Source organism: Danio rerio, chromosome 15 (genome assembly GCF_049306965.1).
Source record: "Danio rerio strain Tuebingen ecotype United States chromosome 15, GRCz12tu, whole genome shotgun sequence".
Lineage (NCBI taxonomy): Eukaryota > Metazoa > Chordata > Actinopteri > Cypriniformes > Danionidae > Danio > Danio rerio.
The window spans coordinates 29,368,189-29,385,166 of record NC_133190.1 but is presented as its reverse complement, the minus strand read 5'-3'; the positions used below and the strand labels follow the sequence as shown (position 1 = coordinate 29,385,166).

The window sequence follows — 16,978 nt, the reverse complement described above, 5'->3', positions numbered from 1 at the left end:
CTGTTAACTTGTTTGTGTTTCAAAATATCATCCTTTTTTAAATGTCCACTACAGTGGACACCAGGTCCATCTTAATGTAATTAATGACTGCATGTTGTAGGGGGCAGAACTGAAGCAGAGAGGATTGTTCATAAGATAGAGGGAGAATCTGATTTAGAGTCTGACAATTAGACAATTAAAGAATTAGAGACCATTAGAGAATAAAAATCAGTTTTAGATCACTTTTATATTGAATTTGTTTTGGATTAACATCACTTCTTTTTCTTCTTTTTTGAGTTTGGCTCTCTTTCAGACTAAACTGTTTCAGAAATTTCAATACAAAAGGGAAACATGGCTTTTGTGTTGTTTTTGTTACATTAATATTGGATTAATATTCCTTTACAGCTATATCCCGTACAGTTTTGTTATCTGAGTGGTGGTCGTTTCGAATTAAAATGGTTCTGTGGTCCACTACAGTGCTGTAAAATATTCAAAATAAAAACAAAATGTAAAAACTCTAAATTGTAGATTGTTTTTACCCAAAGGATGTAGGAAATCACAGAAAAAAAGTCTCAGGATATATATATATATATATATATATATATATATATATATATATATATATATATATATATATATATATATATATATATATATATATATATATATATATATATATATATATATATATATATATTTTTTTTTTTTTTTTTTTTTTTTTTTTTTTTGCTAAAATATCACCCCACCCTTTCTTAATCCAAAATATATTTTAACAAATTCAACCTCTGGTTTACTCATGTAACACCGAAGTGCAAGTAGCAACTCAAACCGAAAGAGGGCGACAGCCCGCCTGAACTTACTTGTAACCGCAGACCGTCAATCACGAAGAAGTGTTTTGTTGTCATGGCGGTGTTTTAAACCGCCTAACACCTACACACAAATCTCCAATTTATATAATTTCTTCTCAACTAACGTGTCGTCATGGTAAAATTCACCACGGATTTATTTGTCGTTGGCCTGTTAACTATGGGTTTATATGGGATAGATCAATCGCTTTTTCTGTAATCGATCGTATCCGTCAGTAGAGAATCAGTTAAGCTACTCTGAGGAGGATTACTCAAATTGGATTTGCAACTAGCCGAATGACTTACTTCTATCAATACAGTACACAAAAGAAGATTTCATTAGGATGATTTCTGATTTCCATAGGGCTTCTACTATGACAACTGCCGATCTGGGCTCTTTGAACCGTCAATGGATTAAAAAAGGCTCTTCTGTGTCTCAGATTGCTGGTCTGCAAACACAGGTAACTTGCTTACAAATTTCACAAAGTACAAGTTTATTATAACTTTACATTTGCTAATAAACACTGCATGCACTTTAACGTACTGTATGCAGTAACTGTTAGTCTACATCTGAAGAGGATCAAAGCCTGTCATTAAAATGCTCCTAAACCTAACGAACACACCACCCATTCTTGCCACATTGAGGTAAAGTTGGTTTTAGTTTACCTCGCTAACGTTACTTTGATTATACGGTCTGAAATCGCATGTAAGTGTGTCTTCAAAACAATATTAGCACTTTTTAATTGACTGTGAACAGTGCTGTTCTTTGATAGTCATTAGCTGTTAAGTTACTATGATTTCCCTATTTAGAGTTAGCAAAGAATACTTTTCTGACATTATATTGTCAAGGAGAAGGTCTGAATGTGCAAATATAAAAGCAACTTTACCTCAATTTCTTTTGTTAGGACAATTGTGAAAGTTTTTGATCCACTTCAAATGTTGATTAGTGTGTTTAACTGCAACTGTAGAATATACTCCACAAGATGCTGATATTAATAAATCAGCCTCTCTTTCATTCTCATCTTGTTATCACAGCTTCAGTTCAATAGTGCAGTGTTACCCAGTGTCCTGAACCGAGCCACCCGAGTGGGACCCCCTTCTCCCATCGTGATAGAGAAACTTCTCCCCCATACAGAGAGGCAGGATGATATGGAAAGCTGCAGCAGCTCCTTACGGCTCTCAGTCCTGTCAGAAGAGCGCCTGCAGGCTGCTGTCAGACTCGCCAAGAGAGATCTGCAAAGAAAACGGCAGGAATCCATCAACCGTTCATCCCTCGAACAAGAAGAAACACAGGAGATTATTATCCCTGAAAGAACCAACACAGATAACGTTCCTCGTGTGGTTTCCCCAAAGATGGCTGGTACAAGGAAGCAAATAAAAACTGGCGCTCATGTGCTTGTTTATACTCCTCAGAAGCCCAACAGCCCAATTAAACAGACTCAAACACCCATTAAAAACACTATAGTCAACAGCAGTGAACCTCAACTCACACAAGAGATTCGGAAATTACAGAAGGAACTGAGCACGTATGTTCAAAGGGTAGAGCAGTTGGCTAATAAAGGTATTTTCATTATTATTAATAACACGTGAAAAAAATCTATATTTAAATGTTAAATGTACATAATTACATAAATCTTTATGTATAACAATTATTATTCTTATTATTTTATTTATTTATTTTTGCTTTTGACGTGGTGTTTTCTGCAGAATGTGTGGTGGAGGCTTTGGAGCCTAATGAGAAGCAGAGGATAGAGATCCGGCGGCAGGAGCAGGCGGCCCGTTCCGCTCGTATGATCTATGTGTTACAACAGCAGGTCTGTAAACACTGCACACTGACATTTTTTCGGGTTATGGTGATCCAAAGGAAAATGAAGTTTTTGCTTTTGTCAAGCAGCTGTTACCCTCCTTTTCACCACCATGATAAAATTAATATTAATTTTATGAATATGTCCACAAAATTACTGCCAAAAGAAATATATTTTACTAGATTTTCTAGTTTTAATTAATGTAATTTGTATTAAATGTGATATAATTATTTTTAACTTAATTATTCACTATTATATTGCTTATTCACCATAGTTAAAGGCAAGAATGCACTTTCATAAATTTTCCAATCCTATTACTTGCACATTTTGAATATATATAAACTGTTTTGTTATATTTTACCTAAGAAATGTCAGTTTTATATTTCATTCAACAATATTATGCCCAATATTATATCACCTCCTGCTCATAGTTTGAATATATCGCATTCAGTCAACTGGTCCTGTCCTTAAGTTTTGAGTATTTATATGGATGTAAAACAGCACAGCTCTTGTACTACACTAGAGTTGCACGACTGAACTGTTTTGATGTTCTGTTCAAGGTTAAAGAAATAAAGCAGGATCTAGACAAGCTACGTTGCCAGAATATCAAACCGACAAAAAAGGTAGCAAAAACCTATTTTGCCCAACAGATAAATTTTAAAACATGTTGATATTTGGATCAGAAGGCATATAGAGGTTTCTGTTGTTGCCTTTTTCAGTCCAGGCCAATGGAGCGGCTGGCTGCTGCTCACCGGGGAGCTGTGAGAGCCATGCAGGTTTTTATCAACCAGCTGTCGGACCCTGCTGAGAATAGAGTGCCCACCCACTGCAAAGAGCTGGGTCAGCTGATTCGCCAGCTCTCTCTCTGCTCTGCCAAAGTAGAGGTGGGACAAGGATCTGTCGTCCCAGAGACAGCACTCGACATCCTGCAGAAATTAGAGGTGATTTAAATGCACACTGTATGTAAATGTAAAAATATATATATATGAAAATAAATGCATAAAAATGTAAAAATGTTTTATTTATGATCACTCAGATGCTTGACTCAGCTCTGAGCAAGCAGGAGACCACCAAAAAACGAGATGTGTATTTGCAGAATGTTAACCCAGTGGAAAAGACCTCCATTCAGGTCAGGGCCCGCAGCATGTCCCCTCCCCGTCCTGCTAGAGCCCCAGCTGAGAGGAACTCACGGAGACCTCGAAAACCAGCTGATGCCAAAAAGCCAGCTAGTGAGTCATGATGATCAGGGTGATGCTCATTCTTCAAAAAAAAAAAAAACAACAACGATAAAAAAACAACAAAAACCCTGGACCACAAAACTATTTAAAATGTATAAATTTAGATTAGAAAATATAAAAATATATATGGTTTGTTGGAATAGGACACTTTGTGGCCAAGATACTGTTTGAAAATCTGCAAACTGAGGGTTCAAATGAATCTAAATAGTGAAAAAATCACCTGTAAAAGTTGTCCAAAGTAAGTTCTTAGTACGTTATAAGTAATGCAGTACTACTCAAATTGAATATTTCTTCATGGAACATAATCCTTATTGAATTTATGTTCATATAATATAATTTCTTCATGGAATAGAATTTGGAATATATAGGAATATAACTTCTTAATAGCATATAATCTATTATTTTGACCCATACTATGCAGTTTTTGCACCTGTTTTATGATCCAGGGTCAAATATATTGGTGCTATATTTATTAGGGATCTCAATAGACTACAATTTGTTGTTGTTATAATTAATCATAGCACTTTTATGTAGTTTATTGGCCATTTTACATGAAATTAAGCAAACCACCTTTTTATAATTAATGATTACCTTTTATTTTGTCATTAGCTGCTATATCCAGCTAAGTAAACAATCTCCCTAAATGTTTACGGTATAACTTCTGTATGTCACTGCAATAGTCTTTATTTTTTCTATTTTCTATATTGACTGTCCAAAATGTGACAATTATCACTGAATATAGAAATCAGTCTTAAATTATGTATCTCGCATGAAGGAGATTTGTAGAGTGAGCTGGTTCTCTTGTGCAGGACAGGTATTTGATTGCAGGCTATTGCAAAAGACTATCTGAGATTTTCCTAATGTATTCAGGCAGCAGACTGGCAGGAAAATCCCACAGGACTTCACAGGCATTGCTGAAGGAGCGCAATGATGTTTTGAAAGCAGGGCTAGAAAGCCTCATCCATCATCAAAAACTGAGAGAGGCAGAAGCACAGAAAACCAACAAAACTACTAGTGCTATTAGCCAGGACCATGTTAAGGTAAACACATTTTATTGTTAGTTTATTAAAAGTTATTTTAGTTATTAGAGTAAAGCCGGCCTCACACTGCAATTATTTGATTTATTGATTTATTGATTTATTTGTTTGTTTGTTTGTTTGTTCATTTATTTATATATTTATCTACCTATCTATCTATCTATCTATCTATCTGTCTGTCTGTCTGTCTGTCTGTCTGTCTGTCTGTCTGTCTGTCTGTCTGTCTGTCTGTCTGTCTGTCTGTCTGTCTATCTATCTATCTATCTATCTATCTATCTATCTATCTATCTATCTATCTATCTTATTTTTTATAATCATTAATGATTGTTGCATGTCAGACTGCACAAACTGACCCCCAGGTCAAACTGGAAGATCTCATTTGTTATGTCAGACTCAATGACAATCAAGACGCGCCAAACACAAAAATGCGAGAAAACTCCCTAGAGTTTGACGTCATCTATCTGTTTCACTTTAAATATACCAGGTTCTCAAAAACTAACTCATGGCAGACATTAAAAAACTGTAGTGGTAATTTTGCTCACAGTGTGTCTTGATAATGAACCAGAAAAAAGCAGTTTTGACATTTCCTGATTGCGTCATCAGATTTGGTGCTCCTATTGGTTCTTGGTATGATGCACATTGTACACACACTGCAGGAAAGTGTTTGAAATCTTCCGACACTGCCAGAACAACGCAGGGAACAATAGCAACGCCATTAAGTGACTGTTGGTAAACATGTCAAGTCAACAATTAAAGATAACAGATTTTAGCCAAGGACTACACAAATCTTTTAGAATTTTCCAAATTTGTTTCAGACGATCAAATTTTGGATGAAATCGTACAGTGTCAGTAGGGCCTTGGTTATTGTACAATGTAAAGAGAGTTTGTGAAGTCTTTTTTTTTATATATATCTTTCAGCATTATATTGATTATATTGTTACAAAATATGTATACTTTAAAATTAAATGCTGTTATTCTGAATACAAAACAATCCTAAAAAATACCTAATGCTTCCTGAAGTTTTCCAATGATCATTAAGCTGTAAAATAATGTTTCTTAAAGATTCCATTCATTCGTTCGTTCATTCAATTATTCGTTCATTCATTCATTTATTCATTCATTCATACAGGTATACATCCATTTTCTTTTCGGCTTAGTTCCTTTTTTAATCTGGGGTCACCACAGCAGAATGAACTGCCAACTTATCCATCATATGTTTTACGCAGCGAATGCCCTTCCAGCCACAACCCATTACTGGGAAACATTCATACACACTCATTCACACACATACACAACGGAAAATTTAGCCTACCCATTTCAGCTATAGCGCATGTCTTTGAACTGTTGGGGAAACCGGAGGACCGAAGGAAACCCACACGAACACGGGGAGAACATGCAAACTCCACACAGAAAATGCCAACTGACCCAGCCGAGGCTCAACCAGCAACCTTCTTGCAGTGAGGCGATTGTGCTACCCACTGCACCACCGCATAGCTTTCTTGAAGGTTCCATTAAATAAAAAAAGATGTTTTTAGATGTTAGTTTCTGTCTGTTTGTTTTAAGATATCTTTAAGCTAGTGTTCTCCAAAACAGTGACAAAATTTGTGTTTTAGAAAATCACAAATCAAACCAAATCAAACCAGTCAAATGCTCTCTAGTATCTGAAGTGCCCTGCCTCCTTCAAGATGCTTTTCATTTGCTTTTCATTTGATGCACTTGAGCTCAACCCCTCTCATTGGCAGAGCTGTGATAAAAGCAACGCTATTAGCTGTTTTTGTTAAAGGGGAGGAGGAACTACTCTATGCCCCTCCCTCTCTTCATTTTTTCAGTTGAGATCATGTCAAACATTGAATAAAAATGCTCATTTCAAAGCACTTCATAGAATCTTTAAAACATAGATTGTCATATCAGTAGGGCTAATACGTTACACTAAAAATGGAATCCCAGGAATAAAATACATTTTAAAATATATTAGAGTAAAAACAGCTATTGTAAACTGCAGTTATATTTCACAGTATTATACATGGTGACCATAAGAGAGCTATTTTATAAAACAAAAACATTCCCAACCACAAATCTTTAGTCTGTTGTGAATGTTTGTACATTTTGTAGGATTTGTTGAACATATTTTTCCAAAAATAATGAAAGTGATAAAATCCACATTATGGCTCATTCAGCAGGCCAGTCATGTTCGTGATGCCAAATTCCAGCAGCCCACCGTCTCATCACGACTGAGGGAAAACCAAGTTCCCCAGAAAGAGTCCACTGTGCCTTGGATCCCAACATCCCCTCATTCTCCTTCTCGCCTGCGGTCAGTACATCCAGCTTATTGATATTTTTCTTGCAAATCACACCTGATATGCTTGCACCTTTGTGCTCTACTAATACATATGTATATGTTAACACATGTAGTGCTGTGCCCAACCGGCCAGAGCCCAGATGTCTGTTCTCACCTCATAAAAACCCTGAAAAGCAGAAGCCGCAGACTACATCCAGTACCCAGCTCAGTGCTTCATCACCTGACAGGAAACAGGCTCAAAATGAAGCCCTCAGGTATGCTTAGGAGCACTTGCTTTCAATTATTTTATATTTATTTTCAAAGAAATGTAATATATTCACCATTTTCAATGCTAGAATACTGTGTTTTTAATTAAATGTCTGTTTTTTTGGGAACGTCTATTGAAAGCACTGAAACAAGTGAGTGAGGGATACATTGGGTTTTTATTTCTTCCATTAATTAAATAATGTTAATTGTATTATTTTTACAACATTAGTATCACAAGGGGATCTATATGTTTTGTTCCTCCAGATTATTTTTCCCTAACAGTAATATTGAAATAAAATATTGCAAAACTCAAGTTTTTGGGGTTGTTTGTGTGTTTTTTTTTTTTAAGTAATTTGGTAATTATACTTAGCTTTCTTTTAATATTGATGAATGGAACAACAATGAGGAGAATACTGACACCTTATTGTACCTAGCTGTACCATTGTACTTCTGTTTGTTTACACTCTAGGCAAAAATGTTGTAGTTTGTTCAAAACTTCTTATTTAAAATGAGCTGAGACAACACAATTCTTTATGTTTTGGGGGCAACAACTTAATTGTTTTATGTTTAATCCACTTAAATTTGTTACTTTGTTAACCTAATCTCCTCCTGTTCATCTTTACAGTGCATTTTTATTGGAAGTTACTCAAATAATTCACGCAGGGCATCATGGGGTGTAGAAAAAGGGATTTTTTTTTTTTATTAATCACCTTGATCCTCAATTTTAGTGCTCACATTACTGTGACAGCACATTACATTAGTGTTGAAGATGTTTTACTGTATGCTTAGCCATATAATTTGGAACTATAACAGATGTTTGTTGTTTATTTGCGATAGACAAGCCTGGCTGGACCGTGTGACTGCAGACAGACTGAGAGAACTGAATCGTCTGAGTAAAGAAGAGGCTGACCGCATTAAAAAACTCCGGTACAGCAGCTCCCTCATTATTATACTTAACCAGTGGTTTAATGAACTCTACACGCAAAAAATGGATTTTGCTCCTTGTTTAATTTTGTTAACATTTTGTCGCTAAATGTCATTGGGTGCAATCAATTTAAATTGACCAAATGAAAATTGACATAACCCATTTGCAATGGGGCTACTTGAATAATGATGTCTTTGAAATTCACATCCAGGCAAACTGGCTGGAAATATATTGTCATAATTTATCAGTTTAAAAAAAGGTATTGTTTTTCATGTTATATACATGATTAAAGCAGATATATAGTGAATATATCATTAGGTATTGGCACAGTTGCAATCAGAATGATTATTCTGATAGAGAAGATTTTTTTCAGCACACTTCTAAACATGATAGTTTTAATAACTCATTTCTAATAACTGATTTATTTAATCTTTCCATGATGACAGTAAATAATAATTTACTAGATATTTTTCAAGACACTTCTATACAGCTTAAAGTGACATTTAAAGGCTTAACTAGGCTAATTAGGTTAACTTGGCAGGTTAGGGTAATTAGGCAAGTTATTGTATAACAATGGTTTGTTTTGTAGACTATTAAAAATATATATAGCTTAAAGGGGCTAATCATTTTGACCTTAAAGTGGTTTAAAAAAAAATTAAAAACTGCTTTTATTCTAGTCGAAATAAACAAATAAGAAGTCTCCAGAAAAAAAAAATATCATACTGTGAAAATGTCCTTGCTCTGTTAAACATCATTTGGGAAATATTTAAAAAAGAATAATTTTTTTATAAATATTTGTTTTTATTAATATTTGTTTTATTTTTAAATATCTGATAACATTTTCCAAATTTGAAATAAAAATGTCATTTAGTCGAAATAACAAATGTTTGCATTTGTTGTTATTGAAAATCAGGGTTATTGCACCAAATATAGATTTCTTATTTCATCTGAAGTTAAAACATTGGTTTTGAGTTTTCTTAATATGTTTATAAACACCTGTGTACGCATCTTTTTTGCTATTTAATGCAAAAGTGTTTTTTTTTCAAGTGACAACATTAGTAAACAGCAAAAGTAAGTCCAAGACACTCGGAAAATGTGAAAAAAAATATTTAAAAGCCTTTATTGACATGGACATTCATTAAAACTGCGCCTACATGTTTTAACAAACACTTGCCTTCATCAGGATAACAGAAAGAAGAGGCGTCTAGAGTTTCATTTTGAACAATATGGTCTCATTAGAATATCTAAACTATACTAAAATATTAAATTGAACACAACAATCATTATTTTAGCATTGAGAGAGAAAAAAATTATAATAAAAATAAAAGAAAAATATCATGAGTATTATACAACATGTTTCTCTAATAATACAACGTGAATGTATAAAGAATGAAATAAACAAGTATAGTGTACAATCAAATGGACATAAACATATACACACATATACATTTACATATATACACATAAATAAATACATATTCAATTATATTTAATGAAAATCTGTATCGAAAAATCGAATTCCTCAATATAGCCTGGAAGTCTAGTTGCTTTTATTGTATAAATCCAAAAGGTCTCTCTCTGTTTTAATTTTTTTGTCCTGTCTGCTTCCCTTGTAGAATTATAAGCTCTATACCAATAAAAGTTGCTCTATACCAACTATTTTTAATGTACTGGGATTGCTGTGACTTTTTTTTTTTTTTTTTTTTTTTTTTTTTTACATTTGGAAAAGCCACTAGTACTTTGCAGAATACATCAAAACATGTTTTATTCAAACAAATAACTATTAGTGGAATCTGAGAATTTTCAAGTGGCCTTTATTTTTAAGGCCTTTTTATGATCTATATGAATATAAAAATAAATGTTTGCATTAATGCAAATTGATGTATGGGCATGGCAGGACCACAGTGGGTTCTCCAACACAATGGGCAGAGAGAGCCGAGCGAGCTGCTAAAGAGAGGATTCAACCTTTGTTGGATCAAGCTCAGGTAAATACACATATCTGTTTTTTTTCTAAATAATGTCTGACATGTTAGTCGGTCAGCAGGATTTGTAATCCCTTGTAATACAAAGTATTCCACTGGACTTTTTCTTTTGGGAACACTGTGAGCAGCTGTTTTGTGTGGATTCTGTCTGTAGCATTTCTTTCTTTGTGTCTCATGCTTGTACAGAGGGTGGCTGGAGCAGGAAGTGACAGACTGAGAGCACGGCTGAAGGTTACAGATAAGGTGAGAAACTTGCACTCTCTTTCACTCTCGTATTCTTGAAACAGCATCAAGACTTTGCAGTGAATATTCAATTTTCAGATATTAACATAACAAAAAATATACACAGACACACATTCTAGTAGTTTTAATAGCTATTTTCTAATAACTAATTTCTTTTTTCATTGCCATGATGATAGTAGATAATATTTTTGTACTTCTTTTGCAAAATATTTACCTATTTTGTATTCTACTTAAAGTGCAATTTAAAGACTTAACTAGGTTATGTTAACTTGGCAAGTTAGGATAATTAGGCAAGTCATTGGATTATAGAGGTTTGTTCTATATCCAGTCAAAAAAATAAATAAATAAAAATAATAAAGAGGCTAATAATATTGAGCTTAATTTTTTTTTTTTAAATATAGAAACTGCTTTTATTTCAGCCAATCTGAAAGAAATTAAAGCTTTCCCAGAACAAAATTACAGGAATTACTGTGAAAAAAATGTCTTTGTTTTGTTTAACGTCACTTATAAAAATTATTTGAAAAATAATAAAACACATCACGGGAGGGCTAAAAATCTTGCCTTTAACTAGCTTTTTTTTGTTAATAATTCCTTTTTATTAAGAACTTTTTAAAAATTTTACAACAGAAAATTTTACATTTAAAAATATAACATTTTACAATACTCAGCTTGAAATAATAAACAAATACAAAAATAATAATAATGAATAAAAGAAAACTTTGTTAGGTTTACATTGTTCCAAATTCAATGCATTCAACAGTTGTTAACATTGCAGTAATCCCTTAACTTTATATGGTAAAAAAAATAGACCGTTTCAAAATTCTCAGTTTTTCTGGATTTACAATTTAATTTGATTTGATTTATTTATTTTCAAACAAAAATATCATACATAAAATATCATTAACAAAAAATACATTTCAACATGGTCGAAAATGGAGTGGGATGAAGCACAAGCTAATTATTTTCCCACCCCGTTACCACATACATCATTTGTCTATTACTTAAACTTATTTCTTCTTTTACTTGTCTCTTCTTTTTACATGAGAAATATTTTATACTATTGGCATCTTTGACATATTATATGTTTGATTCCATTTGTACCTTTACATTTTGTAACATAGAACCCCCCCCAAAAAAACAACTTACATTTTACAGTACAACTTATTTTTTTAGTTTTATTCTTCAAACTACTTATGGCATTTCTTCCCAATTTAAAATATGAAATTGTCACATATAACAAAGTTTTCCCTAAAATATTAAAAAGATTACATGTGTTCAGAGAAGTTTATAATTATTGTTAGATGGCCCAATACCATGAGAAAAAAGAAACCATGAGGAGGATTCATTTGAACATTTTCTTAAGCAATAGTTTGATAGAAGGATTTGATCTTGAAATTATTTTGTGTTGTGTTGTAAATGCTCAGGCTGAGGGCAAGACAGACCTGCTGACTGAAACTCTTCTGGAGGATCTTCAAGAGGACACAGCTCAAGCTCTGTGGGTCACGCAAAGGGAGCAGGTGGCTGAAACGGATGCCGAGAGGAAGCTGCAGGGCCCCACATTAGAGAGCATGCTGTTGAGGATGGAGGAGATGGAGGTCAGTGTGTGAGAGCTAAAGGCGGAGATTATAGGATTTGTGAGTTTGGAATGATCCTGCACTTTTTGTCATGTAGTAGACCTGATAGAGCAATAGGAGGGCAAACTTGGTCCTGGCGGGCCGGTGTCCTGCAGACTTTAGCTCCAACACTAATCAAACACACCTGAACATACTTATCAGTGTCTTATAATAATAATAATATAACAATGTATTAAAAGTGGCATTATTATAACAAGTTATTATTATTATTATTATTATGATTCAAACGCCAAATCATTTAAAATGTTTTTTAAAGCATTTAGTGAATCCAACTCTTTAAACTGCAACTTTGTTTGGAGGTTATTCCATGCAAAAGGTGCTGCATAATTAAAAGCTTTTTTTCCTATTTCAGTGCGCACTACTGATGCAGACAGTAATTAAAATTTTTTATAAATGTTGTAAATATTTGTTATAAATAACAAGTATAATATTAATGTTGTTATTATTATTGTTATTATTTTGTTTATAAACATCAAATAATAATTATAATAATATATCAAATGATAGTATTATTATATATTATTGAATAATATTTCAAATTATCTAAAAGGTAAAATTATCACTTCATTTTATTATATATCTGAATATTATATATATATATATAATTCTATCAAATTTTATTGAAATAAGTGTAAAAATAAATGTTATTATAGCAGGTATAATGTAATATAATATATTTGATTACATTTTATTATGTTGTAAAAAACATTTTAATTTTTTTCTATAAAAAATACAATAATTTACAAATATTATTATAATAAGTACTGTAATGGTATTATTACGATTTTTTTGTATAATATTGTTTAAAAAGAAATGATCAAAATGTAATTAAAAGTAAATATAATATTACTATTGTAATAATTGAAATAATTGTCTATTATTATTAAAATGTTGTCTTAAATCATTAAGATTTGTGAACATAAAAATGATGTTTTTATAAATTTTTTATTAATTTAATAAATTGTAAAGTTCTACAAAAGATAATAACGATAATTAAAAGGTAAAGATTACATTATAACAAATGGATTGTAAAGTAGTAATAACGATAGTAGATTAAAAACATTACTTAATTTTTTTAATATTTGAAAAAATCATATGATGCAGAACTTTATATGGTTGCAATTATTTATTATATTATTATATTATATAATAATTATATTATTATTTTATATTAATATTAAACTTAAACAAACAAACAAACAAACCTGACTCGCAAAGCTCTATTCTATTTACCCAGAGAGACCAAGATGAAGTGCGTCGGCGCCTTGCCATGATCTCATACTCGGACCCTCTCATCTGGGAAAGAGGCACAGGTGAGTCACAGGACACAAAATAATAGCCATTCACGTTCATGCCCATTTCAGAGTAGACAGAAATACTGACAAAAGCAGTTATCAGGTGTCCTTTCGGGACCATCAGAAGGTCAGTCTTAGCGTCTCTCCACTTTGTCCCTGAAGAGTCAGACAAGTATGTGCTCTGCATTTTATTTGCCTGAAGTGACAGCAATGCCCACCAGATGGCAGCAGTGTAACTGCTCTAGTTTTTTGTCGTAGATGCAACAAGGAATAATTCCAGCTCCAGGCCAATCTCGCCCCAACCAATCCGACTGACCAAACCAGCCCTGAATGCACCCCCTACAGCCGACATCCTCCTGCAAAAGCCAGTGGAGATTGGGTGAGTGACTGCAGACTGAAAAAATAGGGATAAATTGATAACAAGCTGTTGAATTGTTAATACATAATGTACAACCAAGGTAGTGAAGCAAGTGATGAAATCAAAATGGTTGTGATAAATATTATAATAATTCAGCATTCTGGAGGTAAGATTCTGGAGTTAATTAGTCTGCTTATACTATGGTACTTGTTAGGTGTGCAACAATACAGACTAACTGTTTTTGGTTTTAGGGGTCACGATTTTGGTACGTTTCAGTATATTTATCTTATATATATATCTATATCTATCTATATCTATCTATATATATATATATATATATATATATATTTAGTGATTGTAAGAATGTATGTAGTGCTGCACAATATATCGTTTCGGCATCGATATTGCAATGTGCGAATACGCAATTAATCGCAGAGTTTGCAGTTTTGACTTATAATTATAATTAATTGGTCAGACAAATAAATGACTTTCTAGACATGTGAATATGTAAGATTTCAAGCTACTTTAAACCGTTTAGGCACAAGTAACCTTCAAATTTGTAGCTTTAGCAAAGATTAATTGTATTTTTAATTACAACTTAATTACAACTTTTTGTATTTTTAACTATACAGTGTTATTTTTTTATTTGATTACATTGCTATTTTACATTTTACCTCAAAACTGTTAGAATATCTAGAAAACCACAAAGATTTCATTTGTTTCTTTGTTTCATTTGTATTCATTTATGCTTGTAATTTGGTTATTACACTTTAAAACAAACACACTCTCCATGCACTCCCTAATAAATCATCACTATGTAAAGTAATGAACTATTTTCTAATAGTTATTTAAATTGAGTCATGAAATTACCTTAATATCGCTCAATATATTGCACAATATATTGCTTCAGCATCGATATCGTGATGTGTGTATCTGCAATAGTCACATTGCAGGATATGTATTGTTTGGAATAAAGTTGACCAAGAACCACAGTTTAGAACACACAAGATTTATGAAGTCACTGTACGTGTTCAACTATAATGGAGTGAAAGTGTGTTTTTAAGGCCTGTGAATGAGTTAACATTCAGGCACAAGAAATTGTACCTTTTGTAACTTTAATAACAATATATTGTATTGGATTAGTTATGCAAAGAAATCTATAGTATTATTTTACATTTCATTTTTCAATTTCTGTACTAGCATGCTGTTAGATTCCCCAGAAAACCATGAAACGCTGTATATTTCTCATCTATTTCTTTTCTATAGTATTTATCTGATTTTTTAAAATGTATTATATTGTATGCAAGTCTCAACAATAAGGACTGCCCAATGGCCCGGGGCCAGTGTGAGAGACGCTTGGGACAGTTGATGGGATCATTACTGGCTTGATTGGGGCCACCTTTTGTTAAATAATTTTGAACTGCAATAAAATACCTTCACATTTTCCATACTGCTCTTTTTGTTTTGCTAACACAGGATTTTGCATAATTATTAATTAATTTTAATATGAATTAATTAAATCTTTTTTAAATACATTATTTGAATAATTATTAACATTTCAATAATTATATACATTATTTTTGGCACAGTATTTAAAATATGTGGCTTAAACATAGCTCTTAAATAACATTTTTTCTTTGGTGAGGCCAGTGAAAATTTTGTCAGGGCAAGTAAAAATCTAATCCATTGGCCCAATCGGACCAGTAGAAAAAATCCTTAGCGTTGAACCCTGGTAGGCATGATTCACTCTTATACAGACAGAGTAATCCCAAATCAGTCTAAATGAATGAACACTTTTCAAATAGAGCTGTTCAAGCTCTCTGGTGAAATGTTATTCATATTGCAGAAATGCAAAATATCAAATTGTTATATTTTTCCAATGTCGTGCATTCCTAGTATGTGTGGGGTATGGAGATTAGTGGGCGTTGATTTATAAATCGGGCTTTAGTGTGAGTGAAATGCTGCTGAATAGTGCTAGGTTGACTTTTATTATGGATCTTTAATGTTATAAGTAGGGCCAGACAGAATCTGTGAAAATGTTTTACTATTTCTGCACAAAATTTTCCTAAAAATAAAAAGTGGATTTATGCAGAATGATTTCAGGAGTATCGTAGCTAAAAACCCAATATATAAAATAAAAAAATTATAAATTTTAAACATTTATTTAATGTTTACAATGCAAATCCAATTAGATCAGTTTGTTAAACAAAGCAAGTCTCATATACTGTATATCTATTAAAAGACAGAAAATATTATGAAAATTATTATAAATATTTTGCATCCTGATTCTCTGTCCCATCCATGTCGCAGGAGCAAACCGCTCATGAATAATACACACTAAGGGCCCTTTTACACTAATACGTCTTAGTTTTAAAATGGCATTTAGAGTGAAAACGATCCTCGTTCACAATGTCGTTTCATCTAGCATTTCTGAAAAGCCCTCCTTCCACACTATACTTCTGAAAATGCACATCACATGACCACATACACACACTCAATGTTGCTCACTTCTGAGCTCCAGGCAGTCAAAGCAGGTGCTTTGAGCACAAAACCCCAGATAGCAGTGCAGGTCAGACAGTTTATCAAGGATGTACCGCTGGATAGCATCTTACTATAGTTGTTAAACGTGATATTTAATTAATCTTGTCTCTATCTAGCGTCTCTTCTGTCTTTTGAATCAATCAGGTAACATGTCACAGCGCCAGTACACTACTTTAATCTTTCGCTTTTATGCTTTTACTTAGTCATTTTAGTAGAAAACTCAGAAACTGTATGTTGGTTCCTGTTGGTTGTGCACCTTTTTTAGTCAATTATATTACTGAAATTAATAAAAAAAATGAATAAATATACATTTACACAAGTTTATAAATAGACTCAATGATCGGCTAAAAATCTGCAGTAATCTGTGGATTTCTGCGTGTGAAGATTTTCTGTGGGCCTATAGATTAGAAACTAATAAAATTAGGGTAACTATTAACCTTAACTTTTCTGAATTGTACTTTAATGCAATAATGTGCACCTTTTGTAAAGCTGCTTTGAAACAATAATTATTGCTATATAGATAAACTGGAATTGAGTTGAATAATGGACAC

The 16,978-nt window shown here is 32.7% G+C and overlaps 1 protein-coding gene across 8 annotated transcripts in view; it reads left to right on the top strand.

Moving 5' to 3' along the window:
• Positions 1 to 857: 857 nt before the first annotated feature.
• Positions 858 to 16,978, top strand: part of si:dkey-243i1.1 — a 38,046-nt gene continuing 21,925 nt past the window's right edge. Inside the window, exons 1-16 of one of the 8 annotated variants that reach the window (XM_073923780.1) lie at positions 858 to 963; positions 1,189 to 1,285; positions 1,860 to 2,385; positions 2,532 to 2,638; positions 3,190 to 3,252; positions 3,349 to 3,570; positions 3,726 to 3,858; positions 4,738 to 4,907; positions 7,085 to 7,215; positions 7,317 to 7,457; positions 8,287 to 8,376; positions 10,272 to 10,359; positions 10,543 to 10,599; positions 12,024 to 12,194; positions 13,471 to 13,546; positions 13,787 to 13,907. In XM_073923780.1, coding sequence (XP_073779881.1) covers positions 1,199 to 1,285; positions 1,860 to 2,385; positions 2,532 to 2,638; positions 3,190 to 3,252; positions 3,349 to 3,570; positions 3,726 to 3,858; positions 4,738 to 4,907; positions 7,085 to 7,215; positions 7,317 to 7,457; positions 8,287 to 8,376; positions 10,272 to 10,359; positions 10,543 to 10,599; positions 12,024 to 12,194; positions 13,471 to 13,546; positions 13,787 to 13,907 — 2,183 coding nt within the window. In that variant the 5' untranslated portion in view covers positions 858 to 963; positions 1,189 to 1,198. Of the gene's footprint in view, positions 964 to 1,042; positions 1,286 to 1,859; positions 2,386 to 2,531; positions 2,639 to 3,189; positions 3,253 to 3,348; positions 3,571 to 3,665; positions 3,859 to 4,737; positions 4,908 to 7,081; positions 7,216 to 7,316; positions 7,458 to 8,286; positions 8,377 to 10,271; positions 10,360 to 10,542; positions 10,600 to 12,023; positions 12,195 to 13,470; positions 13,547 to 13,786; positions 13,908 to 16,978 lie in introns of those variants that run through there. The other 7 variants (XM_073923779.1, XM_073923777.1, XM_073923776.1 and 4 more) reach the window with 7 other exon arrangements.